Genomic DNA, 16,216 nt, shown 5'->3' with positions numbered 1-16,216 from the left:
TTCAGAAGCCATGACCATTGGCAAAAGCTTATTTCCTCCACTTTTTATGAAATCAAGACAAAAACAGTTTTCTTTTAGATCAGGAAAAGGTCTACCACACAGATTTGCCAATGCCTATGTATTAGGCAGGCACATGAGGAGCAAGACAAAGAAAAGAACCCGCTGAAGGAGAAGAAGGTCTCTGGCAGGAAAACACAGTATCTCAAAGGAGAACCAGGAAGTCTCCCCCCCGCCCCCGAGAATACCCTCAGGAAACATGCAACCGTAGAGTATGTGGCACCAAGGACAGCTTTCCTCCTGGAGGGCATAAAGTGACTCAACTATTTTATTTTGTTCAGAAGATTCTGCTTTCAACATTTGGTTGGCTCCGCCAGGCAATTTATCTAACTCATCTGTTGATTCAGTATTTATCCTTACTTATTTTTACCAAGTTTCTTCTCTCACCAGTTATAAGGAAAGAGCTTAAATACTCAAAATGCTTGTTCTCATTTCCTACACTCACAATACCTGAGGAATAAGATCAGCGGGAATAAGGAAGCTTTAAGAAACAAGTTTTTAGGTCATGGCAAGTGTTTTGACTTGAAATTTTAGGACTCACCATGAAAGGTGAATTTTTTGTTGTAATCTTGTTATATAGTTAGAGGAATAAAATGAAAAAAAATTTAATCAGGCGGCAGGAAATAACAATCTATGTGTATCAGAGCTATACTTAGGCATTAAATTAAATGTAACAGTTTATTGTGAGAAGAAAAAAATTGAATTCTAAGCCTATTGTAAAATAAAACATATTCCTCATTGAAAATAGACTATTCTTCTGAGAGAAAAATTCCATTTCTAAGGGAGTAAGAACAGCAAACAAAGTTAAGATGGCATTAATAAAATCCCAACATCTGCTTTTGAAAATCAACCCATTTTAGTTATCTAGCAACTCTGTAAACAAGAATAATTCAAGCATATAATTTCATATGTTCATGTCTAAAAAGAAAAATCAGGTGTTCTTTCTGATAAAGGTGGGAAAATTCACATTTTTATGGAAGGCTGAGGAACTATTAATTTAAAGCAAATCAAGTCCCATGGAGTCCTCTGAGTACAGAAGGCTCATGTGTTCCTTTTGTGCTGTTTTCCAGCTTTATGATTAAGATGACAGTTAATGATCACAAACACATGACTGGACAACTCGCTGCATCACATTAAGAAACCAATTCTTGGTTTCCATAAATGAATCTAGACATGACAGAACAGAAAAATAATTAGGTGGATTCTTTATAATCCATTCAACTTGGGGGTGTTACAATATAAAAAATATTCAAATATATTTATCAAGAGTTTTTCAAACACACACTTGGAACGGACTACTGCCAAATTTCACTTATATGAACTCATGGTTTTATTTTTAGAATGCCATTTGCCCACCTTAGTTCCTGATGTGAAGAAATAAGGAGACCCAGGAAGGTGATTCTAGATAGCATTTCTCTTCTATTTCCTACCCCAGGTACTCAGGAGCTGAACTACCGTCATATGAATAGATACAATGAAGGGTGAGCACCATACCTAGATACGTGGCAATATAAAAATAGAGGTCATCTCTATCTTGAGGTTCATAGAACTTTAGGTAGATGTCAGAACAGAGGTCGTCTTCTGTGCAAAACACTTCCAAGCCCTAGAAATTCAGTAAGAAAACAGTAAAATAAATAGCACTGTATTTACCTTGCAATCTCAAAACAAGCTATGTAAGTACAAAAGCTTTTCAATTAAAGATGTCTACTTTTTATATGCAGGTCTTACTTATTCACATTCTCCACATACAGATTTGATTCAGCAATGCACATATATGTGTGTGTTTGACTATGTGCAGTGTGTATATGCGTGTACACAGTTCACCCAAAAGAAAGACTTGCAGACGACGTGCTTACAGTACAACAAACTTGTACTTTTCAGACATGCCATGAGTGTTTACAAGTCAGCACCACTGGCTAAACTGAGGATATGAGAATCATCCACCGAGAAGTGACATCCCACAAGAACTCACCAAAGGCATGAGGCCATGCCTCCTTTTGTAAATGCGGCGGACATCCTGGAGTGTTATCTGGACCACAGGTTTCTTTAAAAGTAGATAGACAATCTCAAACATCAACATTTGGACACAATTAGAACCTGCCCTATGAGAAAGGTGAAAAAGTGGCCAAGTCTTGACTTCCCGACATGTTACATGTGAACAATTGGAAAGGCAGCTCTTAGAACAAGACATTTCTGGTTTTATGTCCTTGCCTACCCTTTTCCACTAACTTTATGACTTTGGACGAGTCTCCCTATCGTCACTCAGGACCCCAACAATGCTAATGCACTGATCTATCATTCAGACTCCTGCAAGGTTGCAGAGAGAAAGGGGATATTAAAGTGCTGGTACAGATAACCTCTCAGGAATTTTGCTATCTTTTTACCGATCAAAGGTTTTCTTAGAACTGACACAGGATATATTTTTTTAGAATTCTGTCCCTTATCTCTGTAATGACTACATTGTACTAAGACTCATAAACAACTAAGATATTAAGCAGGGCCTCTAAATTTTTCTTCATGAGGAGAAAAATGTTCTCGCTTCTCAAGAGGCTTAAAGCACTAGTAAGAGGAGAATGAGGTTAGAAAAGCCACTGAGACTGGCTACATGGTGACACATCCACCTTGCCCCACGTGAGAGAGAGGAAAAGCCCACATGTGGAACTGTGGAAATTGCCCAACGGCTGGTCAAGGATCCGAGCCCAGAGATTTGGGAGAGGATACATGCTCACACTATGGATCCTGAAGCTCTAGCACATACTCCAGTATCATCCCAAAGGTTTTGACCCAAGCCATAGTAACAGTAGTGGTCAAGCCAACTATTACACCAGTACAGGTGTAGTGTCTGTGGGAGGGCTGGGTGAGGGTGTTCCGCCACCTGGTGGACAAAATTGTCATAGCACCATTTTTCACACACAAAAGAATCAGGTGTTTTAGTGACAGAATGACCCCACCAGGCGGAGAATTTCAGGGACATAGCCTCCTATGACAGAAAACATGTTCTTCGGGCTGCCCTGCCAAATGGTCCAATGCACTGTCAGAGTGTATTAGCATTTCTGTTCTTCTAATGAACCATTCCAAAAAGTGTTCAGCTCTAGATACAGCAACAAATCTTTACAAATTTTAGTGTGGCAATCCGAGTTTATCTTAAACTATCTGGGCGAGTAAATCTAAAGTCACTGTGGAAGAGAAGACTGTTTCCACCATCATGGTAGAAGCACCACACCTTTTCCAGAGGTGTGTTGGTGCTGGCTGGCAGGGGACACTGTCACACTGCTTGTGACAGACTTGGATCTACTGATTTTGCTCCTCAATAAAGAGAAACAAGAAATACCACATATATGGATGCAAACTCAGCTATACAGAAAATACCCATTTCTCTTTAATTTTAGTACATTTCATTGGTCTCTTCCAGAATGGCTTCCAAGGAGAAAGGTATAAACCTCTAACAACCCTTTACTAAAACTGGGGGCAGGGGAAGGGTTTCTTTTTACAGTGAGAGCAAGTAACCCCAGAATTACTGGAAAGAGATCAGAAGAGCTCGAGTCTGGATAAGGGGGCAGTAGGATGACATAGGGAGGCCTGCTGAACACACAGCTGCTGGAGGAGAAGGGGTGGGGTTTCGATCCTTGCCAAACTATGAGAACACTGTAACTGTGAGGTCAAGTTCCCAGGAAAAAGGAGTACTCCAGTGCTGGAGCAGCTCCCCATCTGACCCTGTGGCCCTCCTTACCGGGTACCCATTGAGAGGCTGAAAATACAAGTTTGTGTCGGTGATGCACACGTGTCCAGGATTCGTCACCAGCGGTGTCACCATTTCTGCTTTGCATTCCATGTGCAGCTTCTCAGAAACACTCTGGAATCTGACCATACGGTTTTCAGCAAAAGGAAGAAGAATCATAAATCAATACTTCCTAGGTCTCACTTTCTCGAAGGGAGCTACAGTATGACTATGCACGGGATCTGTCTGAACACTACACTTAATACAAGAAAAATGGCGTTATAAACTGGTTGCTTAAATAAAACTGACATTCTTCAAACAAAAACAACAAAACAAAAAACCCGACATTCGTTTAAGTGGCAGAGTAAGAACTCAAACAACAACAGAAGAGTTTATCACAGAAGAGAAGACACAAATAAGTAATACCAAACAACCCCTTACAGCTTAACTATTTTTCCTCCCAAAATAAACTGACCTTGAAACTATTCTTATATTAACATATTTTTCTACTGTTGTGTCTCTAAGTCCTAATTTTTGAGTCACAGGTGCCATTTACTTCGCACAGCATTAGTAAGGCCTTGAGTCCATAATTACAATTACTTGAATGTCAGTTCCAAGGTATGTTCTTTTGTGGCTTTACTGTGGTAAAACCAGTCAAATGTGATTTTTCCACTACCCCTCCTAAATTATTTAACTAGTCAAAAAAGTCCATTGTCTTTTTGCTTTACTAATTAGTTAAAAAAAAAGTCATCAACTGGTTAAAAAATAAATCCCCGCATTGTTAGCAGTAACAATGGGATGACAGCCCACAGGACAGACTTCTACCTCCTTAGGGAGTGAAGGGGACCTCCCAGCTGTCACCCTAACGACACACACTGGCTAGAAGAGCTTCACAAACCTTTTTAAAAGCCGTCAGGAAGCTTAAGATGCAAAGAAACCAGAATGAAGAGAGCAGCTGCTGGGTGATGGCAAGAGGCACCGCCTGTGGCAGACAGAAGGGGAAGGGCTGAGGATGGAGAGAGGTCTAGAGGGAAGTAGGGTAGAGGCACAAAAATGCCGCCACTAGGTGGAGAGCAGGGGGGAATGGCCCAGGGTTCAGAAGGCTTGTGGCTCAGCTGCAAGGCACGAAGGTGTCTCCAAGGTCCTTCAAGCGCTTAGGTCCTGAGCCCCTCTGGAAGAAAATCTCCATCGCTCCCCAAAAGAACTGCAGGCAGCAGAGACGGGGACTGTAACTATGGATGCCAGGAAGGCTTCGGCCGCTCAGAGCGCCCAGCACAAGAAAGGGGGCACAAGAAGGGGTGAGCGCGCGACCACTTCTGGAGGTAAACAGCATTTAGTTGCGTCTCCATGTCCAGAGAAGAGAAATGAAGAATTACTTAAGCAAGCGGAACAACAGACTGGACATAGCAGAGACGTCCAGTCAGGCTGAAAACAGGTCACAACGAAGTGGCCTAACTGAAACTAAACCAAAGATAAAAGAATAAAAGCAAAAAATACAGAACAGGGTATGTGAGACCTGAGGGAATATATAAAACACACTAACATAGGCATGACTCCAGTTGTGGGGGAAGAGACAGAAAACAGGACAGAGGAAATGGGGAGGGAGGGGACGCCAATTCCTAGATGCCTGTTAGCCCGAAACCCAGAGGTCCCCAAGCAGGATAAGCACAGAGAAATCGGCAGCGACATGGAGGCAACAGTGAGACACATGCTGTGGCCTCAGAACCAACACGGACACCAACAGATAATGGAAGGAGAATCTCCACAGTAGAGAAAGGAGCACCAGCCAACCTAGAATCCCAAAGGCAGCAAAGACGAAGGGGAAACAGCTCTATTCCCCCAGGAAGCTGAGGAAATCATCTTGAACAGATCTGCATTATAGGAAATGTTACAGAAAGCTCTTCAAGCTGAGGAGAAAGGATGCCAGATTAAACACACGGGGGCTGCAGAAAGGGAAGAAGAGTACCAGAAACAGCACATGGTTAAATATCTCAGTAAACAGAAGAAAATTAATCTTTCAGTATTTTTAATTGACATAGACACATATGTATGTGTCTAAATTCTTGAAAAAGCTAATGACTGTTTGAAGAAAAAGAACACTGTGTTGTGGGTTTTATGCAACATGGAGAAATTTAATATAAGACCACAAGATGAGAGTGGGTGGGAGAGCTCTAAGGAAGTCCACTGGTGTAAGGTTCTCACACTGCTGTACAGTTGTGTCATGTCACTGGACACACACGATGGTACAAGGTGTGTACTGTGATCTCTGGAGGAACCACTAAAATGACCCAGAGTGGCACAGCTTAAAAAGTCAAGAGAGCTGATAAAATGGAATACTTAAAAATATCAGACTGACCCAAAAGATGGCAAGAAAAGAGGGTCAGAAAAACAAAGAACAAATGGAATGCTAACATAGTGTTATGACATTGGGTTTAAAATCAACCATAGCTACATCATCATAAATGAATTAAGGACACCTAGGGGGCTCAACTGTTAAGCATCCAGCTCCTAGGGTTTCCGCTCAGATCACGATCTCAGGGTTGTGAGATCGAGCTCTGCATCAGGTTCTGCACTGAGCATGGAGTCTGTTTCAGATTCTCTCTCTCCCTCTGCCCTATCCCCTGCTGTACTTGGTCTCTCTCTCTCTAAAAAATAAATAAAAAAAAAAAATGAATTAAACATCCCCATTTAAAAGGAGAGCTTGTCAGACTATAAAAAGCAAGACTCAACTATATAAAGCATGTGGTTTTCAGAAACAGAATAAGGACACAGGGGGCACCTGGGTGGCTCAGTGGGTTAAAGCCTCTGCCTTTGGCTCGGGTCATGATCCCAGGGTCCTGAGATCGAGCCCCACATCGGGCTCTCTGCTGAGCGGGGAGCCTGCTTCCTCCTCTCTCTCTGCCTGCCTCTCTGCCTACTTGCAATCTCTGTCAAATAAATAAATAAAATCTTAAAAAAAAAAAAAAGAATAAGGACACAGGTACAAAATAAAGGGACAGAAAAAGATATTAATGTGCAAACATACCACATGAAAATACTGGTATGACTAGATTAAAAGAAGGCAAAGCAGACTTCAAGACAAATGGCTAAGGAGGGATACTTCCTATGATGAAGGACTCAATGCATTGAGAAGACATTACATTTAAATGTACACGAACCTAACAATATAGCTTCACAATATATAAGGCATAAATTTAACAGAAATGGGGGGAATAATTCCACTATCATTATTAGCAATTCTAACACTTTTCTCCCAGTTACTGATGGAACGAATCCACAAAACATCAACAAAGTAGAGATGATCTGAACACGATATTCAACAACTGCAGGGTACACATTCCCCTCTGGGACTTGGGAAGCTTTCAGCATGAAAGACCATGCACAGGGCCTCCAGAACAACTCTCAGCAGCAGCAGACTGAAATCACAGAGCATATACTCTCTGAACTGAGATGGTAGTCAACTGAAAGTCAGTAACTATAAAATAATAACAAAATTCCCAAATATGCGGAAGGTAAACGACATACTTCTTAATTAACCCACGGATCAAGGAAGAAATGATACAAGAAATTACAAAATGTTTTTACAGTAACGGCACTGACACAGCATATCAAAACGTGTGGGATGTCTCTGAAGCAGTTTAGAGGTCAAGTTACAGAGAAGTACTAGTTATATTACAAGAAGGTCTAAAACGGGCGGTCTCATCTTTGTAAGACACTAGAAAAAGAAAAGTTAACCCCCAAAGTAAACCAAAGGAAGGAAATCGTAAGAGTGGAAATCAATTTTACATAAAATGGGGAAGTAGAGAAAATTCAGGAAAGTCAAAAGTGGGGTCTTTGAGAGGTTAATAAAATTGGCAACCACCTGGCAAAACTGATAAAGAAAGAGAAAAGACAAAGCCTTGGTATAAGGAATGAAAGAGGGACCAGCGCTACAGATCCTACTTACATCAAAAGGACCTTAACAGCTTCATACCAATAAACCTGGTAGGAAGAGGAAACATTTTTTGAAAACCACAACTTACCGAACAGGCACAAGAAGACATAAACAACCTACACAGTCTCATGCTAGTAAATAAATTAAATAAGTAAGAACACTCTGGCTGTATACTTCGCCAATAAATTATGTTAAAATTTTTAGGAAGAGATACAATCCAACACGCTTTCAGAAAACATGGATGAAAGAACATTGCTACACTCATCTGATGAGGCTGACCTAATCCTGATAGCAAATCCTGACAAATACATTAAAGATTTACACAGCAATGTACCTCATGAGCACAGATGCAAAAACCCTTTACAAAACACTAGCAAAGCAAGTCCAGTAATATCAAATCATGTAAAAAGAATATATCATGATCAAATTGCATTTAGCCCATGAACGAGGTTGGTTAATACTGAAAAAATCAATCAGTGTAATTCACAACATTAACAGCATAAAGTAGAAAAAAAATGGTCATTTCAGTAAGTGCAGAAAAAAAATATTTAACAAAACTTTAAAACTATTATTTATTTATTTATTTTTTAAAGATTTTATTTATTTATTTGACAGACAGAGATCACAAGTAGGCAGAGAGGCAGGCAAAGAGAGGGGGGGGGGGGAAGCAGGCTCCCCGCTCAGCAGAGAGCCCGGTGTGGGGCTCGATCCCAGAACCCTGGGATCATGACCTGAGCCGAAGGCAGCGGCTTTAACCCACTGAGCCACCCGGGCGCCCCTCTAAAACTATTATTGAAAATACTCTCAGCAAAGCAGGAATAAAAGGGAGCTTCTTCATTCTGATTCATGAAAAACCTCGGCAGCCTCATTCTTTAGTTGTGAAATAAACCCTCCTCCTGTAAGATCAAGAACAGAACAAGGATGTACTCCCACCACATCTATTAATTAAACAGTAAAATGAAGCAAGACAGAAGTAAAAGCCATAAGGATTTCTGTGGAAAGGTCATTATCCACCGATTAAACAAGCAGGTCTATAGAAAACTCTATGCAACAGGACCAATGAGTAAATCTGGAAATGTCACAGAATACAAGGTGAACGTTTAAAAACAACTACAACAACAACAAACACTGTAATTCTATATGCCAGTAACAAATAACTGGGAAAATCAAATTTAAAAATATCCAAAAAATCACCGGTCTAGGAATCCGTTCAACCAAATGCGGCCACGTTGACAGACTAAACATGTAAGAGTGGGGGAAAGTGGGCTATCCTTACACCTTCTGTCCAGATGAAAAATTCGCCCCAAATAAAGTAATTTAAAGGGGATGTTTTGGGGTACAAAAGGGAGAAACTTGACTCTGAAACTAGAAATCACACGGTGTTAGAGAATCATCGGTACCCGAGTATTGTAAGAGTACAGAGGAGCGCCAGAGAACACCCTTCGACGAGACGCATGTTGAAATAGTTATGGGTGAAGTATCATGACGTCTTGTAACTCGAGTGATTCTGAAGGAGCGTATTTTACACACAATACAAACACACACATACATGCACACATTACCTACACATATACGCGCATATAACGCATAGACAGGCACACGCACCCTCTCACAGACCATGCACGAACTAAAGCAAATCTGACAAAATGTTAACAAACCAACACCGGGTGACCCGTAGGGTATCTGTGTTCATTAGGTTTCTCTTTCAAATTGTGGGGATTTGAAAATTTTCAGAATGAACAGTAGGGAAAAATAAATATAGTTACCCTTCATTTCTTCAATAAGAAAGTTATTTCCTCAGAACTATGATGAAATCTTATTTTGGCAAAAGTTTATTTTTTTCTTTGAGAGGAAGTATATAGCACTGGAACATCTTATTTTATACGGCAAAAGTTTCTTCTCCAAATTCTTCAGCCTAACATTTTAGGGACTGGATTTAATTACAACTTCCAGAGTGAGCCATTTTCTAAATTAATGTCATGCTGAAGCCCAGGATTGAAAAAATCTCAACTCAGAAGAATTATGCATTCTAAGTAGGTCAAAAGAAGTTAATTCCTCTTACTCCTTTTCCTTCCTAAAATGGAAGCTTTTCTTCCCCCTGGCAATCCACTTACCTAATATATCCTGCCAGTATTAAAATAGAAAGAAAATTAATGCTATGTAGGTGAAACAGAAAAAGGAACAAATATAAACACAAATACATTATTGGCCAGATGGCTTTACTGGCAAGTTCTTCAACACTTTAAAATGTAGGGGAGGGTCACAAGTCTCACAAAGATAGCAATAAAACAGAATATCACAAACTGACCTTATTTATAAAACATAAGCGTCTAACCAAAGCCAAGTATCATAATCCATAAATGAATCAATTCAACCAATACAGTCTACATTGTCCTAAGCTGTAGTGACCTATAGGTTTAGCAGAACTCGAAGATGAGAATCTAAAATAATATTTAGTGAACAGGGCCTGCAACAATTTGTACTTAAGATTTTGTACATATTAAAGAGTTTACATATAAAGTTAATGGAACTGATCACAAAGTTTATCAGGGTTGCTGAAAACAATATGAGTACACAAACATCCCCTGCATTCTATAAATCAACAATAAGCGGAAAATGAGCATTTTAGGACATCATTTACAATACCATCAGGAATGTGTACCAAATCCAGCACAACAGAGGAAAGACCTTTATGGAAAAAACCACAAGGAAGACATGAAAGAAGGCCTAAAGAAATGAGAGATTCATTGCGATCACAGTCAAAATCTCAGAGAGCTCTCTTTAATGGAACTCGACAAGCTGTTTCTAAATATACAGAAGTGCAGCATAAGGCTGAGAATAGTGAAGACACAGATTAAAAAGGAAAACAAGGGGGGCGCCTGGGTGGCTCAGTGGGTTAAGCCGCTGCCTTCGGCTCAGGTCATGATCTCAGGGTCCTGGGATCGAGCCCCGCATCGGGCTCTCTGCTCGGCAAGGAGCCTGCTTCCTCCTCTCTCTCTGCCTGCCTCTCTGCCTGCTTGTGATCTCTGTCTGTCAAATAAATAAATAAAAAAAATCTTAAAAAAAAAAAAAAAAAAGGAAAACAAGGGGTGAGGCCCAGAACCTGCAGATGCCAAGAGTTGTAACAAAGCTACATGATTGATACAGTGGTACTATAGATGATGCAAAGCTACTTAGTATAAAGCAAGAGAGAAATAAGAGAACAGGTTCATATAAAAACGTAATTATTAAAAAAATAATTATTTGCAGGAAATATATTGTATATTTAGAAAAACCAAGAAAATTAATGAAAAAAAAAACAGTAGGAATGTAGTCTCCTGGTCCCTGCAGGATGCCTTAGTAAGATACTGATCACAGCCTGAAGGGTCAGGAAAGACTTTGCAGAACTACCAACAGCTAAGCTGAAATCAGATGAGTAAGTAAGAGTCAGCCAGGTGCAAAAGAGGAAGGAGCCCGAGCTGGGTAAGCACAGGCAACACTTCCAAAGGCTCCGAGGGAAGAGGCCATGGGCATGCTTGGGGTCTGCACAGACGCAAAGAGCTAGCACATAGAATTCGAGACAAGCCACCAGCGACTAGAGTAGTGTGCAAGGACTAGATCTTAAGCCATGGAAGGTGAAGATTTCACCCTGAAGGCAATGGAAAATCCTGAGGAGTTTTAAACAGACAAGTGATATAATTAAGTTCTTTAGAAAAACCACATTTTCAAAGTACACTCGGTGCAGGAGGGAAGAGAGGACAGGAGAAGGGAAGACCCGGGTCAGGCGGATAAGCGAACAGCTGTTATGATGTTCTGACTGAAGGTGATGGTGGCCAGAACTCAGGCAACAACAGTGGGAAAAGATGGTGACAGACTAGAAAGATCTTAGGGAGCATCAGTCAGTCAGCCTGGTTGACTGGCCAACGTCAGGATGGAGAAGCGAAGGCCAGCGCCATTCCTGACCACGAGTGGGTCTGGATGCTGCAGGTGGTCACATGGGCGGTTTGGGACAAGCTGAAGCAGGCATACAGGTGTAAGACGTCTTTTAGAATCAGGGAGAGAGGGGCACCTGGCTGGCTCAGTCGGTTAAGCACCCAACTCTTGATTTTGGCTCAGGTCGTGATCTCAAGGTGCTGGATCGAGCCCTCCATCAGGCTCCGTGATCAGCAGGGAGTCTGCCTGAAATTCTCTCTGCCCCCCTCACTCACACGCACATGCACTCTCTCTCACATGAATAAATCTTAAAAAAAAAAAAAAAAAAAAAAGACGAAAGAAAGAAAAAGGAAAAGAATCAGGGAATGAAATCATTAACTTACCTGTTCTTGTCAAATGACGTCCTAGCCAAACGTGACTGCAAAATAGCTGTTATCTATGAAAACAAAACCATTTAAAAATAAGCATTTATGAGTAAAATATCAATACAATTTAATTCACAGTAAAGACAACTTACTTTAGAAACTCTTACCATGGCAGTTTGGTCCCCTAGTTTGTCAAGGCAGGATGCTCTGTGAAGCTACAATATGAAAAATAAACAAGAATTTGTTTTTTTTGCTAAAACTGTAGAAAGGTATTTCCTTAGAAGCAATGAAAAACAGCAATCATTCTGTTACTTAGTAACGGTTAAGATCACTTCTGCTATATCTATGACTTCTTCCTAATACACAGTTTTCAAATTCCACATATTCAAGTAAATCTGCTTCATATTTATAAAAGAAATTGTTTTTAGTGAGATGTATGAATATGATTTCTTTTCTTTTTTTTTTTTTGAGTTTCTGCCTAAGTTTGCTTTGAATTCTCTGCCCCATGAATGCCTGACTGAGGCGCTGGCTTACTTGAAGCAAGGTCTCCACCACGTCTTCCACTTTCCCTGAAACATCCAGTTCGAAGACATACTCCATCTTACCCTAACAAAAAAAAGGAAATCAAATCAAATCAAAGGACGGGGAAGAAGCAAGTCAAACCATATTCCTTTAAGAACATCTGCAACCCCTGCTAACCTGTGTGCATATCTGCCCGCACCCCACCCTGGAAGGGGAGAGTAGATTCTGTCGGACTTCCTGCTACATGGATTATTTCATCCCTTCTGCTAACTTCAGGCTTAGTTTGTGGTTCTTGTGCTAGTTTCTCAAGGTGCACAGTTGGGTTTTTAAATCTGAGATGTTTATTTTCCTTAATGTAGGCAGGTATCACTACAAACTTTCCCCTTAGTGCTGCTTTAGCTGCATCCTCTAAGTTTAGGCATGTTCTGGTTTCAATTTTGTTTGTCCCAAGATATTTTTTAATTTCCCTTTTCATTTCTTCTTTGACCCACTGGTGGTTCAAGGGTGTTGTTCAACTTCCACACACTTGTGAATGTTCCTTCTATGTATTTCTAGTTTTATTCCACGGTGGGCAAAAGGAATACTTGATATGATTTTAATCTTGAATTTATTTTTATTCATTTCGTGACCTAATGTGATGTAGCCAAGAGAATGTTCTGTGTGCCTTTGAGAAGAATGTGGACTCTGCTGCCGTTGGGTCGAGTGTTCTTTGTGTCCCTTAGGTCCATCTGGTCTACAGTGTTGTTCAGACCTGCTGTTTCCTAAATGACCTTCTGTCTGGATGTTCTACCCGTTACTAAGTGGGGCACTGAGGTCTTCTACTATTACCGGGTTACTGACAATTTCTCGCTTCAATTCTGTCAACGTTTGCTTCAAATACTTAGGTGCTTGGAGGATGGCGGGGGGCTATATACTGTGAAGATTAATGTGATGTGTCACACGTTGTCTTCTTCTTCTTGCCCCGAGGGAGAGCCTGCTGGGCTGCTCTGTCCTCTGTCTGCTGATCTATGGGTCCCCTGGAGCAGCAGCCAGATGTCTAGCTCCCCCTTGTTTTCAATGGCCCCATGCATCTAGGGCATATGCCAGCTCCTGTCGCTGCTCCAAGACAGGCAAGATAGAAGCCAGTCCCTTGGGCAGCCACCCCAACAGTCAGAACACTAGGCACACAGTCCAGTCTTGTCTCTCCCTCCCCAACAGAAGTTGGGGGCTGGGAGTTCCCTCCCATCACGTGGTATTTTGCCCAGAGGGCCCACACTGAAAGGATGTTACCAACATCCCCATCAGCCTCAATGAGGCTCATTTCATGCTAACCTGGGGTGCAGAGCCTCTTAACTGGTTTCCAGGTTTGTCACAAAAGGGACCAGTCCATGTATTGTTGACTGAATGAGGGTCACCATGAGAGGAACAAGCACTTTCTATTCTGTCATCTCTCATGGTCACCATCAGTGTCACTATTCCCCTCTTTTTAAAATCTGGAAATCCTCGGGTGTTCTAATTCACACTGGAACAAAAGTGCTTTTCTTTGCTTCAGACAACCTCCCTCCTCTCTCTTTATATAACTTTTCAGTGGGCCAAGAACAGCTTTGCCCTAAGGAGAGCCTTAGGAGGGAGAGCCCTCCAGGCAGTGGTTCTCAGCTTGGGGGAGAGGCATCCCCACCTCCATGAGGCTTGTGTCAATCAGCAGGGGTGAAGGTATAGTAGGGGTGTCTGGTTTAGCCTGGGAGCAGGCTGCAATGAAAGGGATGCCCTCCCCTTCAATTAAGAACTAACCTTCCCCAATGCCAACAGCCCCACCAGAGAGTAAGTTAATCTCGTATTTGTGGTTTCTGACTAACTGGCACATGCAAGTGTTTCTTGTGCATAAAGCCCCAAGGCCGCAGTGTGTGGTCCACATGTCCCATGGGCACTGACTAAGCACTGCAGAGACAGACATTCAGCCTGCGGGGCTCTTTGCTCAGAGAGGGTGGCTTTTCCTCTTCACAGAGGTGGAGCTATGCAGAGCACTAGCCTGATGTCAGTCCTATAAAGACTCTCTCTCGGTCAAAGTTACCCTTTACTATATATTAAGCTGAAGCAAAAGAATTAAATAAAGCACAAAATGGTTAAATGTAACATCTATGCTTCCTTGACAAGTCCTGGAAAACCAGACATTGAATTCAAGTCTACTCATAGTTTCTCCCAATTAAGAGAATTTATAAATTATGACTGAGCTCCCAAATAAGGGTATTTTATAACTTATCAGTATTTCTCAAGCATTAAAAAAAAATACATTCTCAGTAATATCCAGTAAATAATCTTATAAATGATACATATTCTGATTTCAATTTCTAATCTAATAATTTAAGCTTTCTTTTCTCCCTTATTAGACACATTTGTTTTTAAGTTAAAGAGTTAATTGAAAGCTCTTGGACTAAAGTCTGTGGCTCCCTTGGGTAATTTTGTTATAACTGCTGGTAAGAAGCTTCTAAATACACATAATTATTATATTTGATTAAAGATGTTAATAAAGTCACAAAATCTTATTGCTTAAAATCACTATGCAAATTGCTAGGAATAAATGAAAAGCTTTACTTACCCTTTCTATTTTATATGGGGCAACAATGTTGTGTTCTTTAATGAAATACACCTGAGAAAGAAAAATCAATACTTGTAAAATAACTAAAAATTTTCATAATAATGAGTTACCATAAATTAGGGTATTATGAAGGGAATTTAAATCATTGTCACATAATCTCAGTTTCCAAAAGAACTTGCATTGATCTTAGTCTGATGTAAGAATAACAAATATTAAAGAGATTCATTAAGGCAACAAGGTAGCAACGATTATTGAATAAATAAAATATTTAAGATGTTTTATGAATTCTGTACTTGTCCCAAGTAACCAAGTAGATGGGTGAAAGAAACTAATCTAAGTGCCTATTTTCTAAGAAATGGGTGAAACAGAGTCACTATGGTATGAAATACACTTATTAAAATCAAGAAATTTCTCTAGAGGTGATCTGGGCACACAATGCCTCATACACACAGCCAGCTACTTCCACTGTAGGTCAGTAGCCATGTCCAACAAGCAATGTCACCCCCAGAGCCATCAACATGGAGCTGGTGCCGTTAGCCCTGCCTTCCCTCCTGTTTTGGTGAAGGGTGTGCCTGGGCCCTCGAAGCCAGTCACTCGACTAGGCCACAGAATGCAGAACTCCCTCTACCTGTCAGCTGTTCAAAAACTTTGGTTCTGTGTAATATGCTCGCTGCACTTTCTCCCGTTTGAAACAAACCATTGATGCAAACACTCCCTTGGTCTTATATCCTCCTTTTGCCATTTCTGTTCCTCTTCGTGGCAAAACCCTTTACAAGAGCTGACTGTAGTCTCTCCTGGGCTTAGGACAGGTTTTCAGCTGCACCACGTTATGGAAATCCTGTCCTGAGAAGGTCATAAAAGGTGCAGAGGATCTCCATGTCACCAAACCCAAGAGTTTGTTCTAAGGACTTCCTCAATTCTGTTTCTCAGAGCATGCGAGAGAGCTCACGTTTCTTCTGAAGCAGTTTCCCAGTTGGTTTCCAGCCACTGGCTCCTGGCCCTCCACGACCTCACCCGCTGCTCCTACTGTCTCCCCTGTGACCCTCTGTCTTCCCAACCACCGCTGGCAGAGCTGCTGGGCCTTTGTCTTAGACCCTATGTGCACACTCAGCCCCTGGGAGGCCTCATCCAGC

At 41.1% G+C, this 16,216-nt stretch overlaps 1 protein-coding gene across 2 annotated transcripts in view; it reads right to left on the bottom strand.

Annotated features, from left to right (window-relative positions):
* Positions 1-16,216, bottom strand: part of NSMAF (neutral sphingomyelinase activation associated factor) — a 59,031-nt gene that overhangs the window by 17,931 nt on the left and 24,884 nt on the right. For both annotated transcript variants that reach the window (XM_047724041.1, XM_047724042.1), the window contains exons 6-12: positions 15,084-15,134; positions 12,521-12,592; positions 12,154-12,201; positions 12,005-12,057; positions 3,788-3,917; positions 2,030-2,101; positions 1,552-1,660 (exon numbers count right to left, since the gene is read on the bottom strand). In XM_047724041.1, coding sequence (XP_047579997.1) covers positions 1,552-1,660; positions 2,030-2,101; positions 3,788-3,917; positions 12,005-12,057; positions 12,154-12,201; positions 12,521-12,592; positions 15,084-15,134 — 535 coding nt within the window. The remainder of the gene's footprint in view (positions 1-1,551; positions 1,661-2,029; positions 2,102-3,787; positions 3,918-12,004; positions 12,058-12,153; positions 12,202-12,520; positions 12,593-15,083; positions 15,135-16,216) is intronic.

This window comes from Lutra lutra, chromosome 4, assembly GCF_902655055.1.
Source record: "Lutra lutra chromosome 4, mLutLut1.2, whole genome shotgun sequence".
Lineage (NCBI taxonomy): Eukaryota > Metazoa > Chordata > Mammalia > Carnivora > Mustelidae > Lutra > Lutra lutra.
Note: the sequence above shows the minus strand (reverse complement) of the source record. Positions and strands in the feature narration are given on the sequence as shown.